General features: G+C 39.8%; 3 protein-coding genes across 9 annotated transcripts in view; 1 reads left to right on the top strand and 2 right to left on the bottom strand.

Annotated features, from left to right (window-relative positions):
- The window catches only part of LOC110986414 (uncharacterized), a 35,247-nt gene extending 33,952 nt beyond the window's left edge, over positions 1-1,295 (top strand). For 2 of the 4 annotated variants that reach the window (XR_015424833.1, XM_087134829.1), the window contains exons 5-6: positions 97-207; positions 300-1,295. Coding sequence is in view for 2 of the 4 variants with exons in the window: in XM_087134829.1 (XP_086990955.1) it covers positions 97-177 (81 nt within the window). In the remaining 2 variants the exon portion in view is untranslated. Of the gene's footprint in view, positions 1-96 lie in introns of all 4 variants that reach the window. The other 2 variants (XM_087134830.1, XM_022248264.2) reach the window with 1 other exon arrangement.
- LOC110986173 (uncharacterized) lies at positions 915-21,039 on the bottom strand. Its single transcript, XM_022247829.2, has 4 exons — positions 20,958-21,039; positions 15,930-16,064; positions 7,408-7,499; positions 915-1,098 (listed from the first exon to the last, which is right to left on the bottom strand). The coding sequence occupies exons 2-4, from the start codon at positions 16,029-16,031 to the stop codon at positions 915-917; spliced, it is 378 nt and encodes a 125-aa protein (XP_022103521.2). The 5' UTR covers positions 16,032-16,064; positions 20,958-21,039.
- Positions 21,040-21,622: 583 nt separating this feature from the next.
- Positions 21,623-27,702, bottom strand: part of LOC110985798 (beta-4C adrenergic receptor-like) — a 33,088-nt gene continuing 27,008 nt past the window's right edge. For all 4 annotated transcript variants that reach the window (XR_015424816.1, XR_015424817.1, XM_087134747.1 and 1 more), the window contains one exon: positions 21,623-23,814. The gene's annotated coding sequence lies outside the window, so the exon portion shown is untranslated. The remainder of the gene's footprint in view (positions 23,815-27,702) is intronic.

Here is a 27,702-nt window from a genome sequence, read left to right as displayed (position 1 = left end):
ACAAGAAGTGAATGATAACATAAAAATATGAGATGGTAATTTGCTTCCAGTTTGTTTTACTGACTTAAAAGTTTGTATTTTTTATTCTGACTGCAGGTTCTGAAGGATGAGGCAAGATGGACCTTTGGGCATGAGAGAGTGCTAACTGATTGCCAGAATGGAAGATTTCCTAAATAAAATGAATAAAGTTAAATGAAATTGACTTACAAGTATTGAGACTCTTCAAAATCTTTTCATTACAGTATATGACAAGTTCTTGCAGTAATCAGTTTTGTAACGACTTTGATTAAAACACTTGATACTGAAAACAGGATTTGAGGGAACCGAGTTATCGTTTTGGTTAACTATTTGACAAAGGAAAATGTGAATGCAAAGCCTTAAGAATAATTTGGACTGTTGAAGTAGGACCTCATCAATAAAATCCAATGATTGGAGGAGATTCCGTCTCCTCTGAACTGCACAGCCGAGTGTATTTCCTGTAGCTCAACATTACCTGTCTACTCTAAACACATGAAGTAAAAACACACCAACATAAAGCTTGACTTGCGACTTTGCTATGATGTAAAACTTGACTTTAAACTGACCCCAAAACCTGAGATTCAAATAACCACAAATCACACGTGTACATGTTTGCGGGCGCTAGAAAATAAAATAACCCAAATAAATTGACAATTCATACAGCACTTTGTGTTTTTCTATTGCCGAATTTTGGTGGTCAAGATCTGCAGCGCAAAATTTTCCCTCTTTAAATTTTTTTGTGGTGCTTTTGAAAATTAACCAACATCCAAATGGATCCTTGCATCTACAGTACATGTACATGTATGAAGTGACATGAAACATTCTTGAAACAAGAAGAAAATGACTTGATAACAACTCACCCCTTTCTGACCTTCCTGAATTCATTGCTCCGCCGGTCACAAGTACAACCAATGTAACATTGATGCAGCCCACCAACCTGTGCTGTGTTCCCTAATGGCCACCAGCACGGGCAGCAAAGTGGAGCAGGTGCATGCTAACCTCGTCTGATCCCTGGACTTCTGCTGATGGTACATGTAGCATGATGAGGGTAGACTGCTGTTAGGCACTCTTTGGGGAGTTCTGAAAAGCAGTAAAAAAATGAAGGGACTTTTAATTATGTTGTGTTGTGTGTGTGCTTTAACAACAAAATGTATAACTTGTGCACAGTTTTACACTTTCTTTTGGAACACTAAAGTTGTTCAAAACTTTTAAAGATTTATATTTGAATTGCATGTAATTTGGCAGTTTCCAATAAATTGAGAGGGTAGATATACAAAGGCAATTTGTCAGTATTCAAGCTTTTTATCTGCTCAGTTCAGATCAAAACACCAGGTACATGTACATGTATGTCTTTTCCTTCCTGTATGACGCACTACAGAAATGTGTTAGCTTTTTGGATGCTGCTTTTTCACTATAGAAAACCAGTGCCTTATTACATAAGCCATAGACCTGAAGAAATGGCATTGCCCAAGCATTGTCTGCAAGCAGCTTGACAGCCTTCATTAGCCATGCAGGTCAAATTTGAATTTGAGTAGGGGAAGAGGTCACTGGACATGCTCAATTCTGCCAGCAAAGCCCTACTTTTTCAGTTGACAGCATTTGGCAACCGTGAATGCTGTGAGGTGATGATTACTACATCAAAAAAAATTTTGGCGGGTTGGGTGGTGGGCGAGTGAATGAGCAAGTTGGAGTGAAAAGGGAAAAAAAGAAAACAGGAAATAAAAACAAGCACATTGCTGAAAGCAGGCAAAATTTACCTTTGCGAAACGAATTTAAAAAACAAACGGTATACATATCCAACATCTTTCACAATTTCCAAAATTGAAGGCCTTCCATGAGATCACATACCTGTAGTATCTTTGGTGAATTAAATGCACAAAGTTGTCTGACCAATGATGAAAGGGATGAAGAGAAATTCACGATCTACATTTTGGGTTGTCTAAAGTGAAATCTGCTTTTGGTTTATGGATTTTTAAGAATGTGCACAAAAGGAGAAAAGCTCTCACCACAGTACAATGCTGCTAAAAACAATCAAAATGGGGTCCACAATAAATGTTTGGTACCAAAGTGATTTTTTTCACTGATACACCTCTTGCCCACCATGGTACATGCAAATGTGTGCTTGCCTGCCTCAACTCTGAGTGCATGGGGATTTGACGGACAGCATTTAAAAAACTTCGGGTTTCATGATGTGTAAGAATCGGTTACATTTCACAAAAAAGGTTATTTGGTCTCACCATTTGTGCAAGTTACATGCATGTTGATATCCCTTTAGTACACACATACGGTACATGTACATGCACATGTACATTAAATGACAATGTCCGATTAAATGCTATAGCTTCTATAACTGTTTTAAATGGAACAGAAGGTTTTTCTGAAATTACAGGCTTAGAAAACCACGAAACTTGCATGGGTTCCTTGTAGACACATGCCAGGAGAAAATGTTTAGACAATGGACTCTGTAACTAAAGTCATGTTTGCACTGAGCTTTTTTGGGGAAAACGTATGGAGGCTGTTGTCAATTTGACACAATTAAATCCAATGCAGACAGCCAGAAAACTGTCAAAACTGATCATTGATCATTGTGTTGATCATTGGTTGTATATGTATAAGTTTCACATTCCTGTCAAAGAAGTTCTACAGGGCCAATGGGGTTGCAGAAGAAATACATGTACTTGGTGGATTTTGATCACCTGAAATCCATTTGCAGGTCAATGGGTTGTGACCTCTTGTTTCCCATGAACGCAACCATACAGCTACCGTCATGACTGTGCCAAATGATGAGCCCTACTTTGGCCATTTATTGATTTGTAATATCAATCGATATAATGGAGAATATCTGGGAAATGATCTGGATTTTCTTTTCTGTGGAGCAGGGTGAAACGCTTGTGTCTATAGCTCCACGACCAGCAACGGCAACGATGAGAACCACTTTATTGAAAGATTGAGATGCAAGGTGCAATTCCTTGGACAGGTTTTAGTAAACAAACCTACTGAGTTGGTTCTTAATAACTTCAAAGCGATTGAAACATAATTCATATGCTTTCCAGAGGCCGTATCCGGGTGTCAGAGTTTAAGGTCAATTGGAGGGCACCCTCGTGAGATTCTGAAAGCATTTGCTGCTGCATGGTCATAGACTTTCTGCGGGTCTGAGTAATCCATGTGAAGATGCATGGAAGGAAAACCAAGATGGAATGTTACCAAGTACACGTGGGTGTAGTAACTTCTTACAATTTCTAGTCCAGTGACGACGTGGCTTAAAATAGTATGCAGCAAAGAATCCCAGGATCACAAAAATCATGACATCACTGAACACAATGCTACATGAAGGATACCAGTTTAAGAATTGATTCAGTATTGACCAGAGAGATTTCTTTTTAGTTCTCCCGAAGAGAAAGTGCACATAGTTCATGGGTCATTCCATGAGGTTGGGGCACAATTTGGGACGGTGTCCTTGTTACATCGGTAACTTTTACCGTCTGTCATGACCTGTAGAGTAGGTCATTTACTCTGTAAAAATAACACACACCTCTGTATTCAGTCTTGCACGATGTATCACAATGTCAATTTGGAATCAATATTCACGGAAATAACTGTTCATTTTGACGGAACCCATGTAACTGTTGACACTGTCACAAATTTGTGCCCCAACATGATGGAATGACCCACATGTACTGTGAAACTTGATGGCTTAATCATGTTAATAGTTTAAACTATCAAGCTCAGGCATTTCATGTACAGTAAGTACAGTACAGGTCACCGTGACATGTCTGTACAAGCTTTCATGCTGCGCTGTACACTGAGAACACACAGCATGTCTCAGCAGATTGTAATGTTAAAGGCATTTAACGTGCAAGTGACGAACCCGTGTTATTTATTTATTTTTTTCATCATCAGCGGGACTTTCCTAATATGCCTACATGTACATTGTATACATATGTAGGTACATTAGGTCAATGCCAATATTATCATATTAAATTAGGGCAATTAAAGATTATATCTCTTTTTAGCAAGTTTTGACAAATTAAAGGTCTTTTCATTGCAACTTTGGTCTAATCACGTCATGATCTCAAACCTTACACTGCATTATGTGCCAGTGCACAAAGGTCATTGTATACCAGCATCTACTTACATGTACATGTATTTCCCAGGATTACAGAAATCTTGCAACATCTGAAAATGCATTTTTACATTTTTCAATCAGGTCAATCTGCCATTAGAGGGTGCTGGATTATTTCATGACATCACCATGATCGGTTTTAAACAAAACTATCTTTCTGTGGGAGATTTAAAACACCATTGAAAATAATTTTGTAATTTCACCTACGGAGTATTTCAAAAGGCGGCACTTCTGGTTTTGACCAGCGAGGGTCAAGTGATTTTACATTTACATTTATGACAAAACTTAACACCTAAATTTACTTATTGCTGCAAAAAAATTACGTATTTCACAATTGATTTTATGTGGATTTTAAAGGTTAAAACCTCCTATGCAAAGACACAATCTTGACACAGTTGTCCTATCAGTCAAAACCAGTCAAATTTCCCATATGTGTCTGTGTACTGGGGAAAATCAAGTGGAAGGAATTTTCGATTGTTTCTGACGGTTACAGAAGGAGGGTTAAAATATCAAAATTCAATTGCTCGTTATTTGACACTTGATGACATCAGAGTAATATGCACCACTTACATGTACATGTACGTTCAGGGTTGGTTTACATTTAAAATGCAAAATCATATCTCAACTGGTTTAGAAGAAAACTGTTGCGAATCATTGCTCACAAAAAGAAAAACCAGAATGACAGTGGAAACTAGATGGGATGTGTTTCATGAGGTGATGGAGTGATTTGGTTTGATGATGTCGCAGACATTTGATTGGTATCATTGGAACACCTCATCATTTGTGCAAGATACATGTGACATGTCTGAGGTACATGATAAAATCAAATTCAATCACAGAGATCCTGTGTCTTTTTGATAAACAGCGCACAGGGCTTTTCTACATTTACGGAGACAAGTCAGGAGAGAATTTTCAGACAATGTAACAAAATGTTCAAACTGACAAAGGATCATAGGATTAAGAAATCATGATGTCACTGATCCCGGAAGAAACTGCCAAAAAACCTACTGTACCAATTTGACCACTGATGAACTATTGGTCAGAAATGATTTCTGTATACCAGTAGTTCTCATTTGGGAAAAAAAAATGCACATGTAAATATGACGCCTTCATCTTTACCCCATTTAAAACATGTTATCCCAAATAGGCTGTGTGCAAGTATGCGCCTTCAAACTGATTTTTATACAAATTACAGCTTGCCCGTACACGTATGTGGAATAAAAATGATGATGTTTGTGATGCCGTCACGATGTCTCAAAACATTCACATGACATACATGTACCGTACAACCAAAATACCAGTTGGTCATCTCTTAGAATATGGAGGTTTTTCATTGGGTTTGATGTGTTGCTTGTGAATGAGTTCATTGAAGCTACTGAATTGACATATACAGTGTACGTGTATTTCTGGATTCACTACTCCCCTACTGGAGTGACTTGTTCGTATTCTTTCCCTGGTGGTAAAAAAATATTTCATATAAATCTCCCTATTAAAATGTACATGTACATGAGCTTAATCCACTGAAGGTGTTGAGTTCAAAAAATTTAGTTGATTTTCCTGTTTTTAATCTGCTGTACAAAACAAAAACTAAATAGAAAAATTCATACCTTAGTAACATACATGTACATTGTACATATTCTCTCAGAAACCAGTTTTCAAGTGATTACAGCAAACTTCGGTACAGACATCAACTGAAAAAGCATTTTAAAAATTTTTTGGACCTCGAGGGTGCTTGAGTATTTCATGACATTACTGACACCGGGAACTAACACTTTCAAAAGCAAGTACATACATGTATCTACAGGTATTACCGATTGTAAATTACAAGGCACTTCCGGTTTCTGCTCAGCTGATATTATGAACACAGAAAAAATAAATAACCTAAACTTGTCTAATCAATTGCTGCAAAATGCGAGATGAGGTATCCCACAATTGATTGTGTATAAATTTTTAAAGATAAAAAATGTCAACAATTAATTGCTTGTTGTATGACACCTGATGACGTTGGAGTACATGTACATGTACATGTATATACATCACTCGGGATCTGGGTTGGTACATGTACATGTTCAAGGTTTTAGCTCATGTCTTAAGTACATGTAGCATGAAAGAAAAACCACAGGGAATGTTTGATTGGAAAAAGAACAAGGCAAGAAACAAAGACTCATTTGAGCAATCACCTGATTAATTCAAACACCTGTGTCCGATCATCTGATCAATACATGTAAACACTACGATCAACAATTGCTGCAGTTTATTCAAGGTTCATGTATCTTTTCCTTCCAGATTACAGTACATGTATGGTAAGTTTGCATTGTTTTCAATTAAATTCAATCATTTCAAGTCATCACTGACAAATTTTGTAACCACACAAGGCGGTTACATTGGCTCCCACTGCTACATCGGAACTACATGTATAATACATGTACGAGTAGGCTGCATGGGAACCGTTAAAAAGTAGTGAAAGTTGAAAACAATCAAAACTAACAAATATTTAATGATGACTTCTGGGATGTAAAGTCACAAATGTACATGTACATGTAAGCTGTCCATCTACATGTACATATAAACGCCTTTGTAGTGTTGATGCAAAGTATGATTTCCTGCATTAAGGTCACAGGTCTGTATTACAATGTACATGTACTATAGTACATGTACCGGGTACCAGTACTTGGTGGCTGGTTTACATGGCCACCTGTATGTGTTCGGTCCACAATTAGTGACTATGCTGTGTGTTGGCTGTAGTTCCTTTGAAAGTAAGGTTTTCCTTGAACCATCAGTTCCCAATATTTTAGTACTTAAATTTTTCAACGCTTCGTAAAGTATGCGGAAAATTTGAGAGCAAGGGGGAATTTTTTTGGTATACCTAATACTTTGGTATGGCAGTATTCAGTATAACGGCATTGTACTGTACCAGGACATTTAAATTTAGGAACCGTAAGTAGGAACTTAAGGGAGCCAGACTGGTGAAGTAATAAACACCTCACTCTCCAACCCTGTGACCCGTGTTCAAATCCCACCTAGGCCGACATGAGAGGTGCGTTCATGCAGTTACTCCTGTTATTGTTAGCAAGAGTACACTCTCAATGGCCAGCGGGCTGTACTCCAGCCATTCGAGTGCTCATGAGTATACTCGTGTTTGAAGGAGTAGCTCGCTTGAACGCACCCGAGGATTGGAGTGAGGAGTCGGAAACACACAGAACTGAACAAAACCTCTTAAAATTGACCAGAAAACCTTGTGCTGTTTAGACAATGAAAAATCTTACCTTTTAAAGTCCAAGAACTCTTGTCCAAACTGGAGAGGGTCGCCCTCCTGTAGACATCTATGAAGGCAGTGTCTCTCATCAATCTGACATGTCTGAGGGAGAATCAAAGAAAAATTCAGGCAATTATTCATTTTGGAATTGTGGACAAGAAACGGGCTTCCAAGTCTCCAACAGTTCCAAATTTACAGACTAGAAATCTAGGGGTTTCAAAAAGTGACATGACACAAGGACTTTGAAAGGTTGAATTTGGAGTTTCATTTATTTTGCCCCAGTGTTTTTAGAAACTCTTTTACATGTAGGTAAATGTGATTTGGTTTATATCACAGAGGGCCGAGTGTCTGGATTAACAAGCAAAACCCTGCATTCATTAGAGGCAAAAAGTTATTAAATTTCTCTCAGTAGTGATCGATGTGTTTTTTCCCTCTAATTAACACACAACAAGATAGTGGATATCAGATTCTTTATCCTTGAGTATTATTGTAAACTAGTTCAAATCAGCAATTTCACAGTTATCCTTATTGTTGACAAGCGTCATGTAAGTGCAGCATTCTCATTAAATCATAATTGTTTATTTATTCCTTACATGTATCAGTGTGATTTGGTTTGATTTCTTTGTTGCATCAGAGAAAAATCAAGCTTTAGAACAATTAAACATTGTTTGGAGTTTTTCGGATGGTAACAAATTGGGGGCTTGACCTGCAAAGAAACAACAAGCCAAATTCTTCTTCACATTGTCAAACAAGGTTGTTGTGTTGTTGCTAACTGATTGTATATTAATCATGGCTAAGTTTGATGCACAAGAAGATTGTCATTCGACAAACTGCAGCAGCTAGCTAACAAAAGAGGCATTGCGTGAAATTGGTAAATTTCTTCATCTTGAAATTTCGCAGGGACTGAAGAAGCCCAAGCTTGTAGGCATTCTTGCAGAATATTCTGCCAGTGACAACCATCAGTTCTTCTTGTTCTCCTTGATATACATGTATCCTCTGCCTTTGACATGGTAGATCATCAACTTCTATTGCAATGTTTATATGACAGGCTTGGCATCACTGGTCTAGCTCTACAATGGATCAAGTCTTACCTCACAGATTGAGAATCAAATAGCGTACATTAATGACAAAGAATCTGACCTGCGGTCCTTTGATTGTGGAGTCCCACAGGGCTCTGTCCTGGGTCCCATTCTCTTTACAACGTACACGTTGCCCCTGGGTGACATTGCCAGAAACCACAATGTGGTAGTGTTTGCTCCCAATGCTGATACTCCCACATCATTTAACCAGATGCACGACTGTCTCTGCCACTTCGATGCATGGATGAGTCGCAATTTTCTGCACCCCAACTTTGAAAAGACACAAATTCTTGTACTTGGGCTTGTGGGTGGAACTAAATTCACCAAGCTTGACCTTTAACAAGCATATCAACAGCTGATCCTGGATGAGAAGTTGCATGCCTACGCAATTTTCTGCACCTCAACTTTGAAAAGACACAAATTCTTGTACTTGGATCTCGATTTGATCATTTAAAGAAATGCCCCAGTCTCTGCAAACTACCGATAAGGAAATTGAGCTTGCCAAACTTGAGCTGGACAAGGAAAGACTCAGGCTTGAGTTTGAAAGGCAAGAAAGAGAAAAAGAAAAGGAAAATGAAAGACGACTAAATTAAGCTTGAACTCAATTATGTTAAACACTAACATATTTTCTACAAGTGTGAGAAGAAATAAACTGTTCTTCCAATTGCAAATAGATTTGTTTATCAATTAAGTGTTTGAAGTTGTCTATGAATGTAACGCCCGTAACGGTGGAATTACCCTGAACTCAAACATGAACTTAAGATAAACAGCTGGAATTAGGTGCTGAAAAGGACAAAAGGAAAGAGAGAACTTCAACTGATTTTGATCTAGTAAAAATGTGAGGCTGGTGACAAAATTCAGCAAGTAGGATGTTGAAACATATTTCCTGTCTTTTGAGAAAACTGCCAAAAAGCTTGATCGGCCAGAGAAGTATTGGCCTTTGCTTTTGCAAAACGCATTTGTGGGTAAGGATCACAAAGTCTATGCCACACTTTCAGAGGAACAGTGAAGTGAATATGCTAGTGTTAAAGCAGCAAAAGTGGCTTGTGGGTGGAACTAAATTAACCAAGCTTGACCTCTCACAAGCATATCAACAGCTGATCCTGGATGAGAAGTTGCATGCCTACGTGGTCATCAACACCCATCGCGGCTTGTTCCGCTACAACCGCTTACATTTTGGTGTTGCCTCTGTGCCCACAATTTTGCCAGGTATACCGCACGTGACTGTATACATGTACCTCAATGATATCTTGATCACAGACACTGATGACCAGTCTCATCTCGCTACACTGTTGATGCACTTCGACCCCAAGAAAGATGTCATCGTATCCTGTGATGCATCACAATATGGGATCGGTGCAGTCCTTGCCTACAGAATGCCGGATGGTTCAGAAAAACTAGTCGGTTTTGCCTCACGCAAATTGGCTCTGGCAGAGAAGTATTTGCAGCTCAAAAAGGAGGGCCTCGCCTGCGTGTTTGGTGTAACTAAGTTTCACAGACACATCTATGGTTGTCATTTTACGTTAGTGACCAACCATAAGCGCTTAAGCCTCTCCTGAGCCTCTTCAATGAAAGAAGAGCAGTACCACCTTAAACCTCGATCTGCTTGCATTCAACGATTGGCTCTTACCTTAGCCATATACATGTACTGTACAACTACACGCTGGTCTTCAACTTGTCAACAGCCCACGGAAATGCAAATGCGCTGAGTCTTTTATCCTTGCCTACCACTCACTGCCAAAGTCCCGGTTCCCGCCAAGACTGTTCTGCTAATGGACAACTTTGACACATCTCCTCTCTCCGCATCACACATTCGAACTTGGTGATCCCTTGCTGTCCAAGATACATGTACATGTACATGTACTTCGCATGGTGAGGGAAGGTTGGCCTTCACACGATAGGGTGGAGTAGGATATGAAACTTACAGAGTTCATAGTACAGAACTTTCTGTGCGAGATGGTTGCCTCATGTGGGGCAATCGAGTGATGGTCCACCACCCAAGGGTGAAAGCGCGATCTCCATAGCCTTCACGAAGGTCACCCAGGCATATCCGGGATGAAAAGTTTCGCCAAATGGCTCACTTGGGGGCCTAAGATGGATGCAGATATAGAAATGGAGGTCAAAAGATGCCACAGCTGCCAGCAAGATCAACCGATGCCTCCGAAGAGCAAACTGCATCCCTGGAAATGGTCTGACCACCTCTGGTCCAGATTGCATATTGACTATGCAGGCCCCTTCATAGGCAAGATGTTCCTCGATGTTGCGGATTGGCATTCCAAATAGATGGAGGTTTTTTCCAATAAACCACGCCACCACTTATGCAACAATAGAGAAACTGAGACAGGCATTCGCGACCAATGGATTGCCGGATAAAGTGGTATCCGACAATGGAATACCCTTCGCTTGCGCGGAATTTTCACGAATTCATGACAAAGACTGGTATCCTGCCCATTCGCACATCTCCCTATCACCCGGCCTCTAACGGACTAGCTGAATGCGCTGTGCGAACTGTCAAGCATGCTGTAAAATGAATGGAAACAGGAACAACTGAAACAAGATTCTTGTTTCAGTACAGGATCACTCTGCACAGTATCTCTCGCGGAAATGTTAATGGCTCATCGTCTACATGTACGTTCTCATCTCGACCATCTTTGGCCTGATGTCACAAAGCGGGTCATTCACCATTAAGAAAATCAAAACCGGCATTATGACAAGCGCGCGTAGACACACGTTTTCCAGATTGGTGACACCGTTTTCGTTCGCAACTTTACAAAGGCTGGTCACCAATGGTTACCAGGCATTATCACAGGTACATGTACCTCAGGTTTGGTGTCCTACAAGATCTGACTTGACCATAACAGATGTAAAATCCATCGTCACCTGGACCACATCCTCAATCAATAACGTCTGGTCAAACCAGCTTGTGCCTCTCCAAATTTGGACAGTGAAATTAACTTTGGAACGGGTACTACCATGCCAATAATCCTTCTAATAATCCTCAACCACAACAAGCTTCAATCGAGCCACAATTTGATCCAACACTTGACAGAAAATATCAATTACGTATCAGAAACCCGCCTGAACGTAATGGCTTCACGGATAAATAACTCGCGAACCTACATGTAGGTGGATACAGCTGCTCACATTGGAGGCAGAATAGTCCCCTGTGTGGTCTGTTTCAAGTCAGGGCAGTGCACCCCTGCACTTGAATGTGCATGCGCATGTGCATGTACATACATGTACATGTAAGTAGCGTTAGTTGACAAAAAAGCACATGTACATGTAGTTGCTACATGTATATAGTTGATTAAAAAAAAGAATGAGTTGGATTCAAACTTCAAAATCATTCAATATTGATGCACATTGGAATACATGTACATGTATATTTCCACTTGGACACATTTCGCTATAAGGAGGAGGAGTGTAGTATCGAAGGACTTAATGCCAAGTTTAAGAAAAGTAGCTTTGTTCCCTACCCTTTTTGAACTTTACCTTTTAACCTGGCTACCGGGACTTTTGGGACTCTCAACACTACAGTCCTAAATATACTTTTTTACTTTCTTTCTGTGTATCATAAATGTTACGTGTGCATTTTCTGTTATTCACGTTCACTTCATTTCCACAGCCTTACATGACGAGAATAAAACCATTTTCCTGATCCACATCAATGGTGCATGTATATTTTCACCAGTTCTTTACACAAAGCTTACTGCAAGAATTTTCCAGAAGACTGGGACAAGGGCATCCCGGTTCTGTTGTTTGCAACGAGGGACTCACCGAATGAGTCAACTAAGTTTACACCGTTTTGAGTTGGTGTCCAGCTATGAGGTGAGGGGGCCTTTGAAACTCATTAAGGAGAGATTTCTGGCAGTGGACGACGAGACCAATTGGCTTGACTACATGCATGGGTCAAACTTCAAGGAGAGGCTGTCCAAAGCTTGATCCGTGGCACAAGAACATCTCAAGGTGTCTCAGCAAGCAATGAAAACTAGAGCTGACAAGAAGTCTGAAGTCCGCGTCTGCAAACCTGGCAAAAAAGTGCTTGTGGCACGTTCTTCATAAAATGGACCAAAATGCAACTCCGCATGTCATTTTTCAAAACTTCTAAAAGAGTGACTTTGATCACGTAAAATACAAATTTGCACCTTCAGATTTATAAAAATGATTATATGGGGATAATTAGGCATAATATGTACTTATGGTGGACATTTGGTTGGCTACCAGTGCAAATCAAATGGAGTTGAATTCATTTAAAGTTTTACGTCAAAGTGTTCACACCAGAAGACTTGATTTAAAAACTTTTCTCAACAAAGGAGAATTCAGTATATTTTTCGACTGATGCATTTTAAAGCACCTAAGGAATAACTTTTTAAAAATATAAGCCACGGAAAAAAGAGCACAAAATTGACGGAAAATGATGAGAAAAGTTTGGCTGTCTTCATTCTCTTACTGTTTATAATCACTCTCACTATACCAACATATTTGCCAGGTCTTGTATCTTTCGACCACCAAAAATTATCTTTACGTTTGGCTGCATCAAAAATTTATGAGTGCAATATGTTCATTGCGAACGTCATATTTGACAGAATTTGATGACTTTCGAGAATTTTGACAGAAACTGTGTGATGTTCAAGAATGCCGAAAATGCTGTCACCTGTAGTGCTCGAAAATTCCATGCGCGATTTTCATTTTGCCGGTTATTTTGGAGATAACTCCGCTGAAAATAAAATTAAAATTAATAACTCTGAGCATTAGATTTTCATCATGAATCGTATTTTATGTCTTGAACGTCATTCTTTTGCAAACGTCATTCAGAATGACAGATTTTCTTTTGAGAAAAATTGTTCTGAAGAGAAAAATTGTGGAGCGTCGCCATTCCGTGGAGGGCCTCATGAATATCGAAAAAGAGGGTGCACTATCTGGGTTGATGTCAACGGTCAAACAGGCCACGATGCAGCAAAATATTTCTCTAACGTCACTGCGAGAGATTGATGGAAGCCGCAAAATCGCTACAATCGGTATTTTGGACTGCGGTTTTCGGAAACGTACCGGTACTTGAAAAAAAATTGTGATTGGTCCAGTTGTAAAAGGATGATAGTTTGGCGGTGCTCTTTTTAAAGCTTGTGTTGTACATCAATATATGGATTTTACTTGCTTTTTTTTGCAGTCGATTTTTTTGACACTAATGACAGAGTTGAATGATGTTTCTGACAGCCGACTTCAGGACCCAATTAATTATGAGAGGTACTTTTTAATTTTGTGATTATGGTTTTAATATGTGTAAATATTATCACCTTTCACCACATATAAATCTGTGTAAAATAAACGTGGGGATTATCACTCCTCAGTAAATTCTATAGGCTAGGATTTCAACAGGGAGTTCATGTCCGTCAAAAATGCTGACGCTCGAGACTTTAATTAATTAACTCCAATTCAGTTGAAAGATGGACACGGTCATCACTGTTCCAAATATCAGCCATGACTTCCCTCATTACATCAAACATTGGAAATTCACGGCTGTTCACTTCAGGAAAAATGAACCCCCAAAGTCGAACATTATCTAGTGGTCCATATTTTGAGGAACCTGCCTTGTGCTGTTGCCTCTGCCTGGTGAACAATTTAAAGCAAATTCAGTATGCCCTACTGTGTAAAAAAGAAAGTCAATGATGTCAATTATGTTATCAGTACCCCCAGATCAAAGGAAAAGCCAGAGAGTTTGTCATGTGAACATGCTCAAGAAATATGACGAGTGTAAGAACCCTGGTCAACCTGGGGGATAGCTGTTGTTGAGTCCGACAATGATCAAGACCATGAGACCAAAAATCTGAACTTGAGTTTCTGGCTGTTCAGCTTTCAAATTCAGAAATTCTTGCCAACTAAGATAAAATCCTTGACCATTTGAGCGATGACCAATTGAGAGATTTGTCAGACCTATTTCAAAGGTACAAAAAGTCTGTTCTGATAAATTAAACTTGGTCACACATTAATGGCGATTCATGCTGTTGATGTGAAGAATGTGAAGAGTCAGGCTATTCAAAAGTTTGTCCCAAACTCCAGCACTATTGCTACATGTGTACTCTCCTGACTAAACTCTTGCAGACGAATGCGAAGTTTGTTTGGTCTGACTCATGCCAAAATACATTTGAGAAATTGAAGACAATCTTAACAAACCCGCTCTTGCTGCGCCGAAGGTCAACATGGCATTCAAAATAGCCATTGACGCCAGTCATGTTGGTGTGGGAGCGGTTTGGCTCCAAGACGATGAATCAGGCATCGAGCAACTAATCAGTTACTTCTCAAAGAAGTTGAATAAACACCAAGCAAAATATTCCACCATCGAAAATGAGGCATTGGGCTTGATTCATGCCTTACAACACTATGACGTGTACATTACAAATAGTGTCAGAGAAACGATCATTTGTACTGATCACAACCCACTTGTGTCTAAGTTTAAGACCAAGAACCAAAGATTATTTCAGTGGAGTTTGATTTTGCAACCTTATCCACTCAAGATTGTCCACACTGCTGGAAGGAGCAATGTTATAGCCAATGCTCTGCCCAGAGTTTACGTGTAGATCCTTGTGATTTGACTCACTCACATGGCAATGGCCTCCCTGTGGTTTAAGGTCAGGGCCTCCAACCTCAACAACCACCCCATTACTTTTTGCCTTGTGGACTCTTACGAAGCAAACAAACCAGTTCATTCCGGGGTTCTGACATACGTGGTGTTGCTATTACAGTCATTTGAAGTTAAAAACCACACATGGCTAGCCTTTGTGCACTGAGCAGTGCAGTGGGAAAAGTATACATTTCTGCTGACCCGTCCCGGAAAAATGGGCACTGTGCAAGAACCATACGTGTGTTCAATAATCACAATTTGGGAGTTAAAATTATTGCAAAGAACTACTTCAAAAACTATTAAAGGCTCCCCTTGCGAAAAAAATGCACTGTTGCAAATTGGAAATATGTTAAGTGGGGGGCAGATAGCCCAGCCTCATTGAGGGCATAGCGCCATACTGCCAGACCTACAATAAGTAAATTTACACTTGAAGTCTGAAAGAAACATGCTCTATCTACTGTGTTGTGTTCTACAAACGGGCCTTCTTTTGCTGACTATGCTGACTAGGTAATGTTTCACCATATGGCGAAGATGGGTGATGATCCTTAAAAGTTCTCAATGACGCTCGTCAAGGAAACCATATGCCTCAGGATTTCCTGACCCATTACAGTAACTGCACTCATTCCCAGGATATTTCTGACAAGAATTCTTGGGAGGCTCACGTTGATGAAAGTAACGGTAGATGACTCATTGATGCCCTCGCAAGTTTTCTTTAAATCTGTACATTTCTGGAATATTCAGTCCGTGAAGTCACAACCTACCCACTTGACAATGCATGGTGCGCCACTGTACATGTAAGACCGCATAATGTGGTTCATATGGTTATCTCCTTACCATTTTTGTTGGACTGACAGGCATAAGATGGCTGAATACTGTACTGATGAAGGAAGCACCAATGATGGACACTATGCTGTATGCTGAGCAGTGGTAGACCATCCATGGAAGCAGCCATGCTTGGGGTTGGGTAACCTGGAAAATATAAAAGAAGTCCAATTCACAACAAAGCTAGAAACTCCAAGTCTCTGAACAACCATTTTACTTGCCAAATACATGTGCTTGGCTTGACAAGAAGTGGTAAAGTTTTAAAGAAATATGATTTTTTTCAGGAGTTTGCAAAACACACTGATGAAAATTAGACTGTAAATCATCATAAAGCACACACGTACATGCACACTGTACGTGTATCCAACAAATCGGATGACAATAAAAACTTGCGTATCAACTAGCAACTCACATATTTGGCATCATCCGAATGCGGAATCTAGTTATCGCCCCATTGCCACTTCCCCCCATTTCCACTTTGACCCATCACCACTTCGCCCTGATGTACATGTAAACTTTAACGTCTACGGGTTTAGTTTTAACCTAGGAGTACTGCTGAAGGATGCAATGTCAACAGTTTATCTGCCCAGCTAAACTAAAGATTCAAATTCAGGCAGTTTGCTAAAGAAAATGTTACAATAAACATGATCATCCCATCAATATGGAGTCAAGTCATGCGGCCAGGCAATAAGGCCTCAATGTAGTGAAATCATCGGCGCTGTAAGGAGTGAAGTTATGCTGAAAATGTACTGACTGTACACGGTATGTGCCTAGTTTCACCAAAATATAATCATTGAAAGTTTAGGGTTGCTGTGTGATTCTTGACTATATTAAGTGATTATAATTACTAAAGGAGGATGAAAAAGAGAGATATTAGAGCATTTATTTCTGTATTTAAAAGTCAAGTTTGTTTGGAGAAACTGGGATTCACACAAGAAGGACTAGTCAGTTAGTGGCTCAAACGAAAGGATTAAAATGGAAGAGAAGACAGAGCCTAGGCCTACAGGGGATCTATAGAAGACTACAGGAGGAACTTTGATGACAATTTTATATGATATCATTTCTTTTATTATTCCAATTTTATTATAAAATCCATTGTCACGTGTTATCAATCCATGCCACAAGAAAGCCTTGATTCTGCCAGAGTTTCCGAACACATTCAAGCACAACTGGGGCGAAAAGGCAGCAGGGTGAAGTGGTTAGGGGAGATGTGGTGGTGGGGCCTTGTGGGGATGGGGCGAAATGGCAATTGGGCAACATGGTTAGGGGTGATGAAGAGACATGGGGCAAAGTGAAAACAGGGCGAAGTGACTACACCCAAATAGAGCGGCGCATACAGCTTTTTCAAAAGCAAATGCAGCTTTTCAGTTTGGTTTTATTCAACAATGTGAATGTACATGTGACTCGCGTTACCCTACCGCTAAATGCTGTGACTCGTGTTACATGTGATTCGCATTACCCTACCGCTAAATGTTGTGACTTGCGTTACATGTGACTCGCGTTACCCTACCGCTAAATGCTGTGACTCGTGTTACATGTGACTCGCATTACCCTACCGCTAAATGTTGTGACTTGCATTACATGTGACTCGCATTACCCTACCGCTAAATGCTGTGACTCGTGTTACATGTGACTCGCGTTACCAACTTTCAGTGCCAGATGTATTATTCTAGGCAGATAACCTAGGGTTATCGTTGTTATAATTTGGTTGGTTGCACTCAGGAGGAGGTTTCTAATTGACAAACTCAATACCCCTGGGGTTTTGGTATACAGTTAACTTTTTGTTTGTGTGACTTGCGTTACATCATCACCATCAATTGATTCAAAGGGTTTGTCCTGAAAAAGCTAGAATAGAAAGGAAGTGTTTGTCATAAAATGTAATGAGAAAATGCTCTCATGAAACTACATGTTTATCCAAATTTTAACCCAGCACAAAAATTAAAATGGGGATTTTAAGGAGGAATGTGTAATAGCTCTTTTGATATGTCAGAACTAAATAATTACACACATAATATTCAAAAGGTGAATTTTCAAGTTAAAAAGCTAGAAAAGATTAGTTCAGGACTTTTTTCCATAGCTTTAGTCAATATGCTATTGTAAAAATACAACCAACTTAAAAAATTCAGTGAAAAAAATTGAGCCAATTTTCCTTTTTTACCCAGAAATGCCCATATACCCCACAGTTCTGAGGTACCTTCCATAGGCTTTCCATGCCATTAATTCATTTCGCTCAAAGTACACTGTAGCTCTTACTCAGATTCAAAATCCTCCGAAATCACCTCCAAAATGGTCCTTAAATTGTCTAATGCACACAGCTTAGGATTAAGTGAGAATTGGGGAAGAAAAGAGAAATTTCCCATTCAAATTGGAAATGCTTTTGTCATCAAAGACCAAGTCCAAGTTACTCAGACTAGCCCTACCATCCCAGGCCTACACTGAAGATACAATGAAAATTGTGAAACATGTCTCAGTAATAAGAGGCAGCAAAAACGTGTCACTCAGCAGCAAATGCTTCCCTTGGTGTTAAGAGGTTTAGTGGTGTTTCCAAATAGGACAACAAATAAACAGATTTCGAAAATGAATTCGGTCGACATTGAACAACTTTTTGCATGAGTGTCACAAGACGGTCATGCTAATTACCGTCAACATACCATCAACACGCAATGGACTTTCAAAACACCGTCAACACAGCATCAACACGCAATGGACTATCAAAACACCGTCAACACAGCATCAACACGCAATGGACTATCAAAACACCGTCAACACAGCATCAACACGCAATGGACTATCAAAACACCGTCAACACAGCATCAACACGCAATGGACTATCAAAACACCGTCAACACAGCATCAACACGCAATGGACTATCAAAACACCGTCAACACAGCATCAACACGCAAGGGACTATCAAAACACCGTCAACACAGCCTCAACACCTCCAAAACAGGTTAAAAAACAAAAGAAGCAGTATTCAATAGTAAAAAGTGTTCGAAAGGATATTTTGGCTAAACATCAACAGGTTAAACTCTGGAAAATTGCCGTTTTAATTTTGCCAAAATCGAAATCAGCAGCCATGTTGCCTCTGGGGGAGCAGGGACCATACCATTATCCCTCACAGTCCTCAATCCTTCACCTGTTGGAGGATTGAGGACTGTTAGGGTTAAGCTAGAGGGGCGGGAATATTATATGATAAAGAAACGTAGGATTGTCCACAAAACGTACAGATTTCACTATAGGAAGTGATCGTAGTCACAACAGGGCTTGCAAAATTTTTAAAAATGTTGCTGCCTTTCGGGCAGGGGAGTCTTAAATCTGGTTGCCCAAACTTCATTTCCAGTTGCCCGACAAGGAAGTTTTAGCCACACGAGGTCTCCAAGCTTTCAGTAATTACAGTCATTTTCCTAGTTCCCGATCGCTTAAAATGAATAGGCCTTGGCCTACCCACCTTTTTTGCTATTGCTCTGCAGCATTACACGCTCAGACGACTTCTTTTTTGAAAGGTAACATAAAAGCCTTGCAGTACAAATTTTACACCCAGAAAATTTTAAGAAAAGGAATTCTGGCTAAATTTCCAATTCCCGCTTCGATGTTTGTTGATGGTTTGTCATAAAACACGGGAGCGCAAAAAAATCAACACCAGAAAAAATTACAGGTCGGTGGGTCACTCACTACGCAAGATATTCTATGTGCATTTTTCAAGTTTCGAATCGCGTATGCAAGTACATGTACGTACGTCATGAACTCAACTACACGTGCGTAACAGATTTGTACGTGACATAATGGGTTCATCAACTTTGCGGCATATGGGGGGGATTTGTGGTCGACTGCTCGCTGAGTAGCAAAGTCAAGTCAAAATTTATGCAGGCTATCCATGTTAATATATAAACTAATCCCCTTTAAAATAAGACTTGCTTTACGAAAAAGTATGCTTGTTACAATGCGTTTTGGCAGAGAAATGGGTTTACTTTTTATGTGTAAAGAAATTTTGAAGTGATCCAGAACTAGCTAAACCGATCCAGAACTAGGAAAAGTGTTGTCGTCACTTGCAAGACAAATTAAAAGCTCAAAATTTGAAAATATACATGTACATGGCAGACCTCTGACCCCATTTTATTGGAATTTGATGATACTTGAGTTGTATTATGACTGAATATAGTTTTAGCGATCCAGAACAAGGAAAACGACTGAATACAGATGGGGCTGCATTCATGCCAACAATTCAACCGTATGTACCACGGTGCACCTTCCCGAACATGTACAGTCGTGCAACATCAAGGTTAGGATGTCAATCTTTTTCAGTGCGCGGTGCTGAAATGTCCAAAACACCGGGAAAAAAAATGTGTTGCCAAAAACAGGTGCTTGCCCGTTGGGCTGGCAGCCTGGAACATTTAATTGCGCGACAAAAAATTTTGGTTAGTGTCCCGGGACTTCGGACTACTGATTCTGCGAGCCCTGCACAAGTAAAAAAGATTGAAATTTACAAAATACTAACTCACAACATGATCCAAGCAATGCACCAACAATCTGCAGCTAGCTGTTAGTACCCTCTGTTGTTTGTGGTATTTCCTTCATACCCACACCAAAATGGTACAGTCCAAGTGCAGGCAAGATGGCGGTGAACCGCTAGGCTGCTAGAGATCTTTTTTTTTTCGTGTGAAAAAACTCCATTTTGAAAATTGATTTGTGACCCCTAACTACTGAAAAGTCACTTTCAGTCCAAGAATTACACTTCTATGCCTCTTTTGTCGATTAAACTTGTATGTTCGTGGAGTTGACGGTGTGTTGACGGTAATAAGTCATGTTAGTAAGACCCTCACAGGATCGAGAGTATGTGGGGCCCAACCATTGCTACATCGGTACATGTACATGATGTACATGTACATGATGTACATGTACATGTATGTATCATGCCCAAGCAAAACAGTGGGCACCAAGTTTTTGCACAATTTTATTGCCAAAATAACATACAAACCTTTTAAACACAATTTCTATTCCAAACTAAGCATTGTATGCTTCTTTCATTATTACAACTGTACCTGTTTACCGCCTAGTTTCCTGCTTTCTCGGGTCACGTCACACACGTGTTGCGAAGTTGCTACAATTTTTTTCTTCTTTAAAAATGGCGCGCCTAATATTAGCGCCCTCTATTGATTTTTTAAACAGCGCCCTCTATTGATCCAATATTTAGCGCCCTCTATCGATACTTGGAATGGCGCCCTCTTTGGAAGAAAGAAATAAAAAAGTTTTATAGCGCCCTCTGCTGATTTAATTAATAGCGACACATGCTGCTTTTTAAATAGCGCCCTCTCTTGAAAACTAACGAAATGCAAGGCATTTTCTTGCATAGCGCCCTCTTTTTATAAATTTAGATAGCGCGCCCTCTATTTTAAATAAAAAGCAAAAACCTGTAAAGCACCCTCTACTGACCGTCCAAATAGTGCCGCTTGAAGAAAACGAAATTAATTTGAATTAATGTGAAGATTAAAGAGCACACATCAATCGAGCAGAGACGATTTCACATTAAGTAAGGCACTTGGAACCTGAAAAATGTTTTGCTCTTTTTCTTTGCAGTGTTCTGCAAAAGTTCTTTTCAAACACCAACAACAAAGAGCAAAACACTTCCTAACCCATCTCCAAAAAAAATCAATTATCAAACACCAAACAGATCAACGGGAAAAAGCCACCACGAAACCCAGAAGGCTCTTCGACTAGTCAATATACATTTTATTTCTCTGGTTTTCAAACATGATACAAACTCACTTGAAATATGTGGTAAAATTGTTACCCCCAAAGTTTAGTTTCATAGTCCAGCAGGTTGGTCCACATTGAACTGAACTGAAGCACATCACCTTCCAATTTAAAATTTTTCTTACAAAAAAACAGCCAACACAAAGCTGTGGGACTTTTATACACAAACTGCAACTTCTTTCCTCAATTTAAGATTTGAATCCAACAACTATTTTCTTCTTTTTTCCAAGTGTATTTACTTCATGGACATTTTAAACACAGTATATTTTTTCACATAGTACATTATCTTTTTGTATCGAGGAATCTAAAAACTCCTAGTCTTTCTTTCTTTTTGTTAAAACAAAGCTTAAAATAGGGAATGTTCTTTTCATCACCATTTCTGTTAACACAAACAAAAATACCACCAAGGTACATAAGACGAGTGGAACTGTGAGGGCAAGTGTGGCTGACCTTAACTCTAGCTGTGACCTCTAAAAGAGGGCGCTGCTGGATTCAACTGCTATAACTCTGTATGTGCATGTACCTGCTTCACAACTTCACTTGAATCTGTGACAACCAATAGCACAAATGGTATTTCCATATAGAAGAGGGAATAAGTTTCAGAACCGATTTAAAAAGATGAATACAATCTAAAAAACAGGGGCATACACATGAGGCATTCCTAGTCAATCTAAAATAGGTGTAAACAGTGCCTTCTTGACCAACAAACTTGACAGAAATATTGTATCAATGTCAAACTCCACAAAAACTCCACTGAAAACAGAATTTCTCCATCAAGATCACTTCACAGAGCTTTGCAAAGCTTGTGAGATTTGAAATTTGTTTCATGGTGAAAGTGCCAAGTTAAGAAAAAGGTTTGCGGTGGCACCATGCGAAACCATCTTTGTGAGTATGAGTGCTTCTGCTCTGTCCACTGTCACAAGACTTAATTCACAAGTTTTTATAATTTCCAATTGACCAGATATCTTTGCAGGTACATGTATTTAGGTTTAGCTCCATGAAAAACACCCTGCATGAATCCGTATTTTTCCCTGAACAAAACAGAACCATTCATCTTTTGACTGTCCGCATACTAGGTTGCTGCTCCAGCTCAACTCGGTATTATTAAGTACCATTTCTTTTTTGGTGCAGGAAGTAAATATTATAAAAGTGAATATTTCAATGGTTTTCAAAACAAGATTTTTTCAATTGTTTTTGAAATGACTGAAGCAAATACGAATAAAACATATCATCCTTCTTTTAGGGACCCTAGTAGGCTACTAATTAAATCTGGCATTTTTCAGGAAATTTCACAGAATTTTTGTATTATGTTGATGAAAATGTTTATTCACTCAATGCACAAACTATGAGTGGCAAAATTTACTATCTGGTATTTCTGCAAAAGATGTGATGATCTGCTGCAGGTGCCAAAAGATGTGCAGAGAATTCAAAGGAACTTCAGTGGGTTGACTTTTTCTACAACTGCCACAAAATCAGCCAGAACTGAGGACAGCTTACAAAGAATCAAATGTCAACAAATATTTTTTTATTACTTATTGGTAGATTCAGGAAATTCATGATACCATTAATCCATAATATTGCTGGTGTCAAACTGATTGTGCAATATTTGTATTTGAAATGAATTTTTTATGAGTAATCTTAAAACGATTTCCCGACATCCTGTCCTATTCATATTTCTGACTTTTCTGGGTGGCTTATTCCCAAATTTTATTTTAAAAAGATGTTTAGCTTGAAAGAGCTGCTAAAAACACATTTTGACAATTCACCCAAAGGTTTGCAATTTTGACAAACTATGTCACAACTGATTGAATAAAATAGGACAAAAATAAGAACTGGCCATAAGGAACGTACCCTCACAATCAAATGGTGTTCCAATGGAAAAACAAGCAGGGAACTCAGGAAAAGACGACTCTCTCTACTAGGCCATGTCGGCGCGACAGACAGGACGATAGAAGCATTCTGGACAGCTATGCTCACAACAGATCATGTGACCATATACAAGGAGAGAAGACTTTGACATGGTCCAGGCACACTTTGCATGTACGGGAGTTATACATGTTGGCCAGTTAGTCGTTCAGTGAGTAGACCGGCTCAGCCTCTGCAAGTTTGGGTCGACTAGCACTGGGACCATCTCTACTCCCCTTCCTGACAAGAAAAAGAAGATGAAATAAGAAACTAAAATGTAGTCCACTCTGATTAGATGTACCCCTTTACCAGTTCACTGGCAAAGATGTGACAGGTTAGTGGGCAGATTTCGACTGGGCTCAAAGTACCTGCCGGTGCACGTACATTCCAAGAGAAATGTGTCACATTCATTTCGTGCATCCCACATCAAGCACACTTGAACATTTACAAGCATGGGGTGACTTCCCACCACATAGGGACACTGTTACTTTGCAAATTTGCCACAGAAATCTGAAAACCAAACTCTAGGACTTTTCCAGGACTTTCCTGGACTAAAAATATGACAAATGTCAAATAAGAGAAATGTTGTTTGGTAGTATAAACTACATGCAGAAAACTATCATAGATTAGACTATAGACTACTATAGATTGACAAGGATAGCCTGTAAGTATATTATTATTCCGTTATCACACAAATGCGGCCCATCAGAAATAACTCTTTTATTATCTCCATTACTTTTTTCACTGAAAACAGAACTCCGCGACACCTTCTTTACCCCAAGTTTCCACAATTTTCCAGTACAACTCTTTTGCCAGGACTTTTCAGGATTTTCCATTTTCTTCTTTCTTTCTTCGCATAGTTTGCAAAATTAATGAAGATGCGCATTATGTGAGCGAAATTTTTTGAAGATCAGTCAGCGCGCAGCACCCGTAAAAGCTGCTCCTTTCATTTGCTTCGTACGCACGGCTGGCTGAATCATGCATATGTAATGAGCTATGTTGTGGACTTTTCAAAATTGTATACCACCTTGTGTTACCTTTAAGAATGGAATATCTTTACATAAATCAACAGTTAAGACATCAGTCTCATGTCCTTTGTAACAATATAAATATTTGCAGTCTCTTTTGAAGGATATTAGCCGTAAACGTAGACTTTCGTGCGTAAAAATGAGGTACAAAATAACTGGTTTTAGTAGTTCCAAATCTGGGCCGGCAGAATTTTCTTGACAGCAGAAAGATAGATATGTCATATATCCAGCCAAACAATAAGTTTTTACTTCTCAAGTCGTTGCGAAACAGTCAAGTGCACCCAAAATATTTTGTTATTGCAGGTTTAGACTTCATGAGAAAACTGCCGTATGTGTTTTGTGAAAGACTATCTGTGATTGATTGATTGACATATCTCTCTAATACTGGCCAATCAAATGATATCAGAGATACGCATAAATGTGTGTGACCAAAATTGGGAAGCAAGACTTCACATTGAAGGAAACCTAGTAAATGTTGGTCGTTTAATAGGGAACCAGACTTTGCATTGAAGGAAACCTAGTGAATGATAGTCGTTTACTGGGGAACCAGACTTACCATTCGTCTCACAAAAATGTAAACACTGCTGGGATCGCCGAGTGAGTAGTGCATAAAATTTTACAATTTTGATTGGCCCGGCAGCAAAATTCTTGGTATCAAACGGATGTTCAGTCCTTTTCCTGAAGAATTGTAAGTCTCAATTTTATCCAGTTATTCCGAAACTGTCAGGTGCACTTAAAAAAGAGGAGGCCTGCAATTTTCGTGAGAAACACTAAGCAAGTTGGCGTCCAAGTAAATTGTTAGGAAATTGTCGATCATCGCCAAAACAGACCTTTAATTGATGGTGAAAAAAGTAAACTATCTACTCACCAAGCCATTTTGACCCATGAATGAAGCAACAGGTTTCCGGGCGGGTTGAAGGGACACTATGTATTCTCGTTTTTTCTCACGAACTCCCATGTACTCGCGAGATCGTTTTTTGCGTGCAAATGGAATTGCCAACAATGCTCATTAACGGAGGGGCTGCGCGCTGACTAAGATTTATGCAGATAAATTCACACTGTTGTCAAGGCCGTTTAACTCAAAAATGGCTCCAGTGACTTATGACTCATTTTGTTAGGCTGGCTGGCAATTATAAAAATGACGGCCCAAATTACAAATGCATGTTGAATTATGAAGAACAAATGTGAGACAGTACTGTTTCAGACTGTTTCTACAGTACACATTTAAGGGTGATGTCTCACTCCTAAACAGAGAGCTTGGGGGAGGGTAAAGTTCAAATTCAAGCTTGTAGAGAGGATGGATCTTAGATGGGGAGGTTGGAGCATGTAGAGTGGAACCTGAAGTGGGTGGAATAAGCGGTTGGGCTAAGTTTTGGGAGGGTGGAGCTTAGGCAGGTGGAGCTTGAGCACAGAGCCTTGAATGGAGAGGGTAGAGGCAGTGGAGTTCAGGAGACAAAGTGGAGCTTGGGCGGGGAGTGTGGAGCTAGTTGAGTTCACGACACAATTAGGTGGAGCTTGGGCGGGGAGTGTGGAACTAGTGGAGTTAAGGAGACAAGGTGGAGCTTGGGCGGGGAGTGTGGAACTAGTGGAGTTAAGGAGACAAGGTGGAGCTTGGGCGGGGAGTGTGGAACTAGTGGAGTTAAGGAGACAAGGTGGAGCTTGGGCGGGGAGTGTGGAACTAGTGGAGTTAAGGAGACAAGGTGGAGCTTGGGCGGGGAGTGTGGAACTAGTGGAGTTAAGGAGACAAGGTGGAGCTGGGGGGGGGAGTGTGAAACTGGTGGAGTCCAGGAGACAAGGTGGAGCGTGGGCGGGGAGTGTGGAACTAGTGGAGTTAAGGAGACAAGGTGGAGCTTGGGCGGGGAGTGTGGAACTAGTGGAGTTAAGGAGACAAGGTGGAGCTTGGGCGGGGAGTGTGGAACTAGTGGAGTTAAGGAGACAAGGTGGAGCTTGGGCGGGGAGTGTGGAACTAGTGGAGTTAAGGAGACAAGGTGGAGCTTGGGGCGGGGAGTGTGGAGCTAGTGGAGTTAAGGAGACAAGGTGGAGCTTGGGCGGGGAGTGTGGAGCTAGTGGAGTTAAGGAGACAAGGTGGAGCTTGGGCGGGGAGTGTGGAACTTAGGGAGAGTGGAGCTTGAGCACACAGTATGTACCTTGGATGGGGAGGGAGGAGCTAGTGGAGGTGAACTTAAGGAGAGAGGGTGGAGAGAAGTTGGTGGTTACTGATAAAAGCCAGAGACTGGGAGAGATGCATGTTTATGGATGGGTTTGGGTTAATTAGATGGAAAATAAATTGTTACAATATCAGGAAATAAGAATGTATCAAGCCCCAGTTTACCCGCCATTCATGCAAAGGATCTACATGTATCAAGGAAGCCTTTTGCAAGTTAAATTTGAATAAAATCTGTTACACTGAGTTATCTTATTGCATATGAATGTACAGGGTTCCTGCACCTAAAGGACAATTAAATTTCATGACTTTTCTATGACCAAATTATGAAAATTCACGACCCAATAACACAATTGCTTGGACTATTTGGACTTGAAAGTTGTGACTAAAATCACACATTTTATGCAGTTATTTCTAAAAATAGAAATCACACACACTGTTTGAAAATTTCAATGACTTTTCCATGACTTTAGTCATTTTTTCAAATGCTATGAGAACGAAAACGAATTTCCGTGACTTTTCCAGGCAGGGGGAACCCTGACATACATGTACATGTACATGTAACTATTTGAATTTCTTGTTCTAAATATCCAGTTACAAAGTGGCTGAAGCGGAGACATATGTGTATATTCATTCCTCCTCGTTTGGACAGCATAGTGAATATTACTATGTGTGTGGATATCGCTAAAACCCTGGTCCAAGTACATGTAATGTGAGAAAACCACCATGCAGCCGATCATTATGGAAAATCTGACTCTAAATTAGCTGGCTGTACAAATGGAAGCCAAATAAGCTGTATTAACAACGCTAGTGGCATACAGCCTGGTAAAGTACCATTTTGGAGAGTTTACACTTGTGTTGAGCTTTTTAGTTTTAAGGATTATAGACGGAATCTCCCCTGGCCAGTTTACAATAATAGAAAGGATCTGGGAATTC

This window comes from Acanthaster planci, linkage group LG03 (genome assembly GCF_054643075.1).
Source record: "Acanthaster planci isolate LZ-2023a linkage group LG03, COTS_SCS, whole genome shotgun sequence".
Classification (NCBI taxonomy): domain Eukaryota; kingdom Metazoa; phylum Echinodermata; class Asteroidea; order Valvatida; family Acanthasteridae; genus Acanthaster; species Acanthaster planci.
Note: the sequence above shows the minus strand (reverse complement) of the source record. Positions and strands in the feature narration are given on the sequence as shown.

Excerpts from the sequence above, each read along its gene's own strand:
- LOC110986173 (XM_022247829.2), bottom strand. The coding sequence starts at position 16,031 with ATGGTCTACCACTGCTCAGCATACAGCATAGTGTCCATCATTGGTGCT. Across the intron at positions 7,500-15,929 it reads CTGTCAGTCCAACAAAAATG|ACATGTCAGATTGATGAGAG; the intron begins GTAAGGAGATAA and ends ATTCTCCCTCAG. Across the intron at positions 1,099-7,407 it reads GAGTTCTTGGACTTTAAAAG|AACTCCCCAAAGAGTGCCTA; the intron begins GTAAGATTTTTC and ends ACTGCTTTTCAG.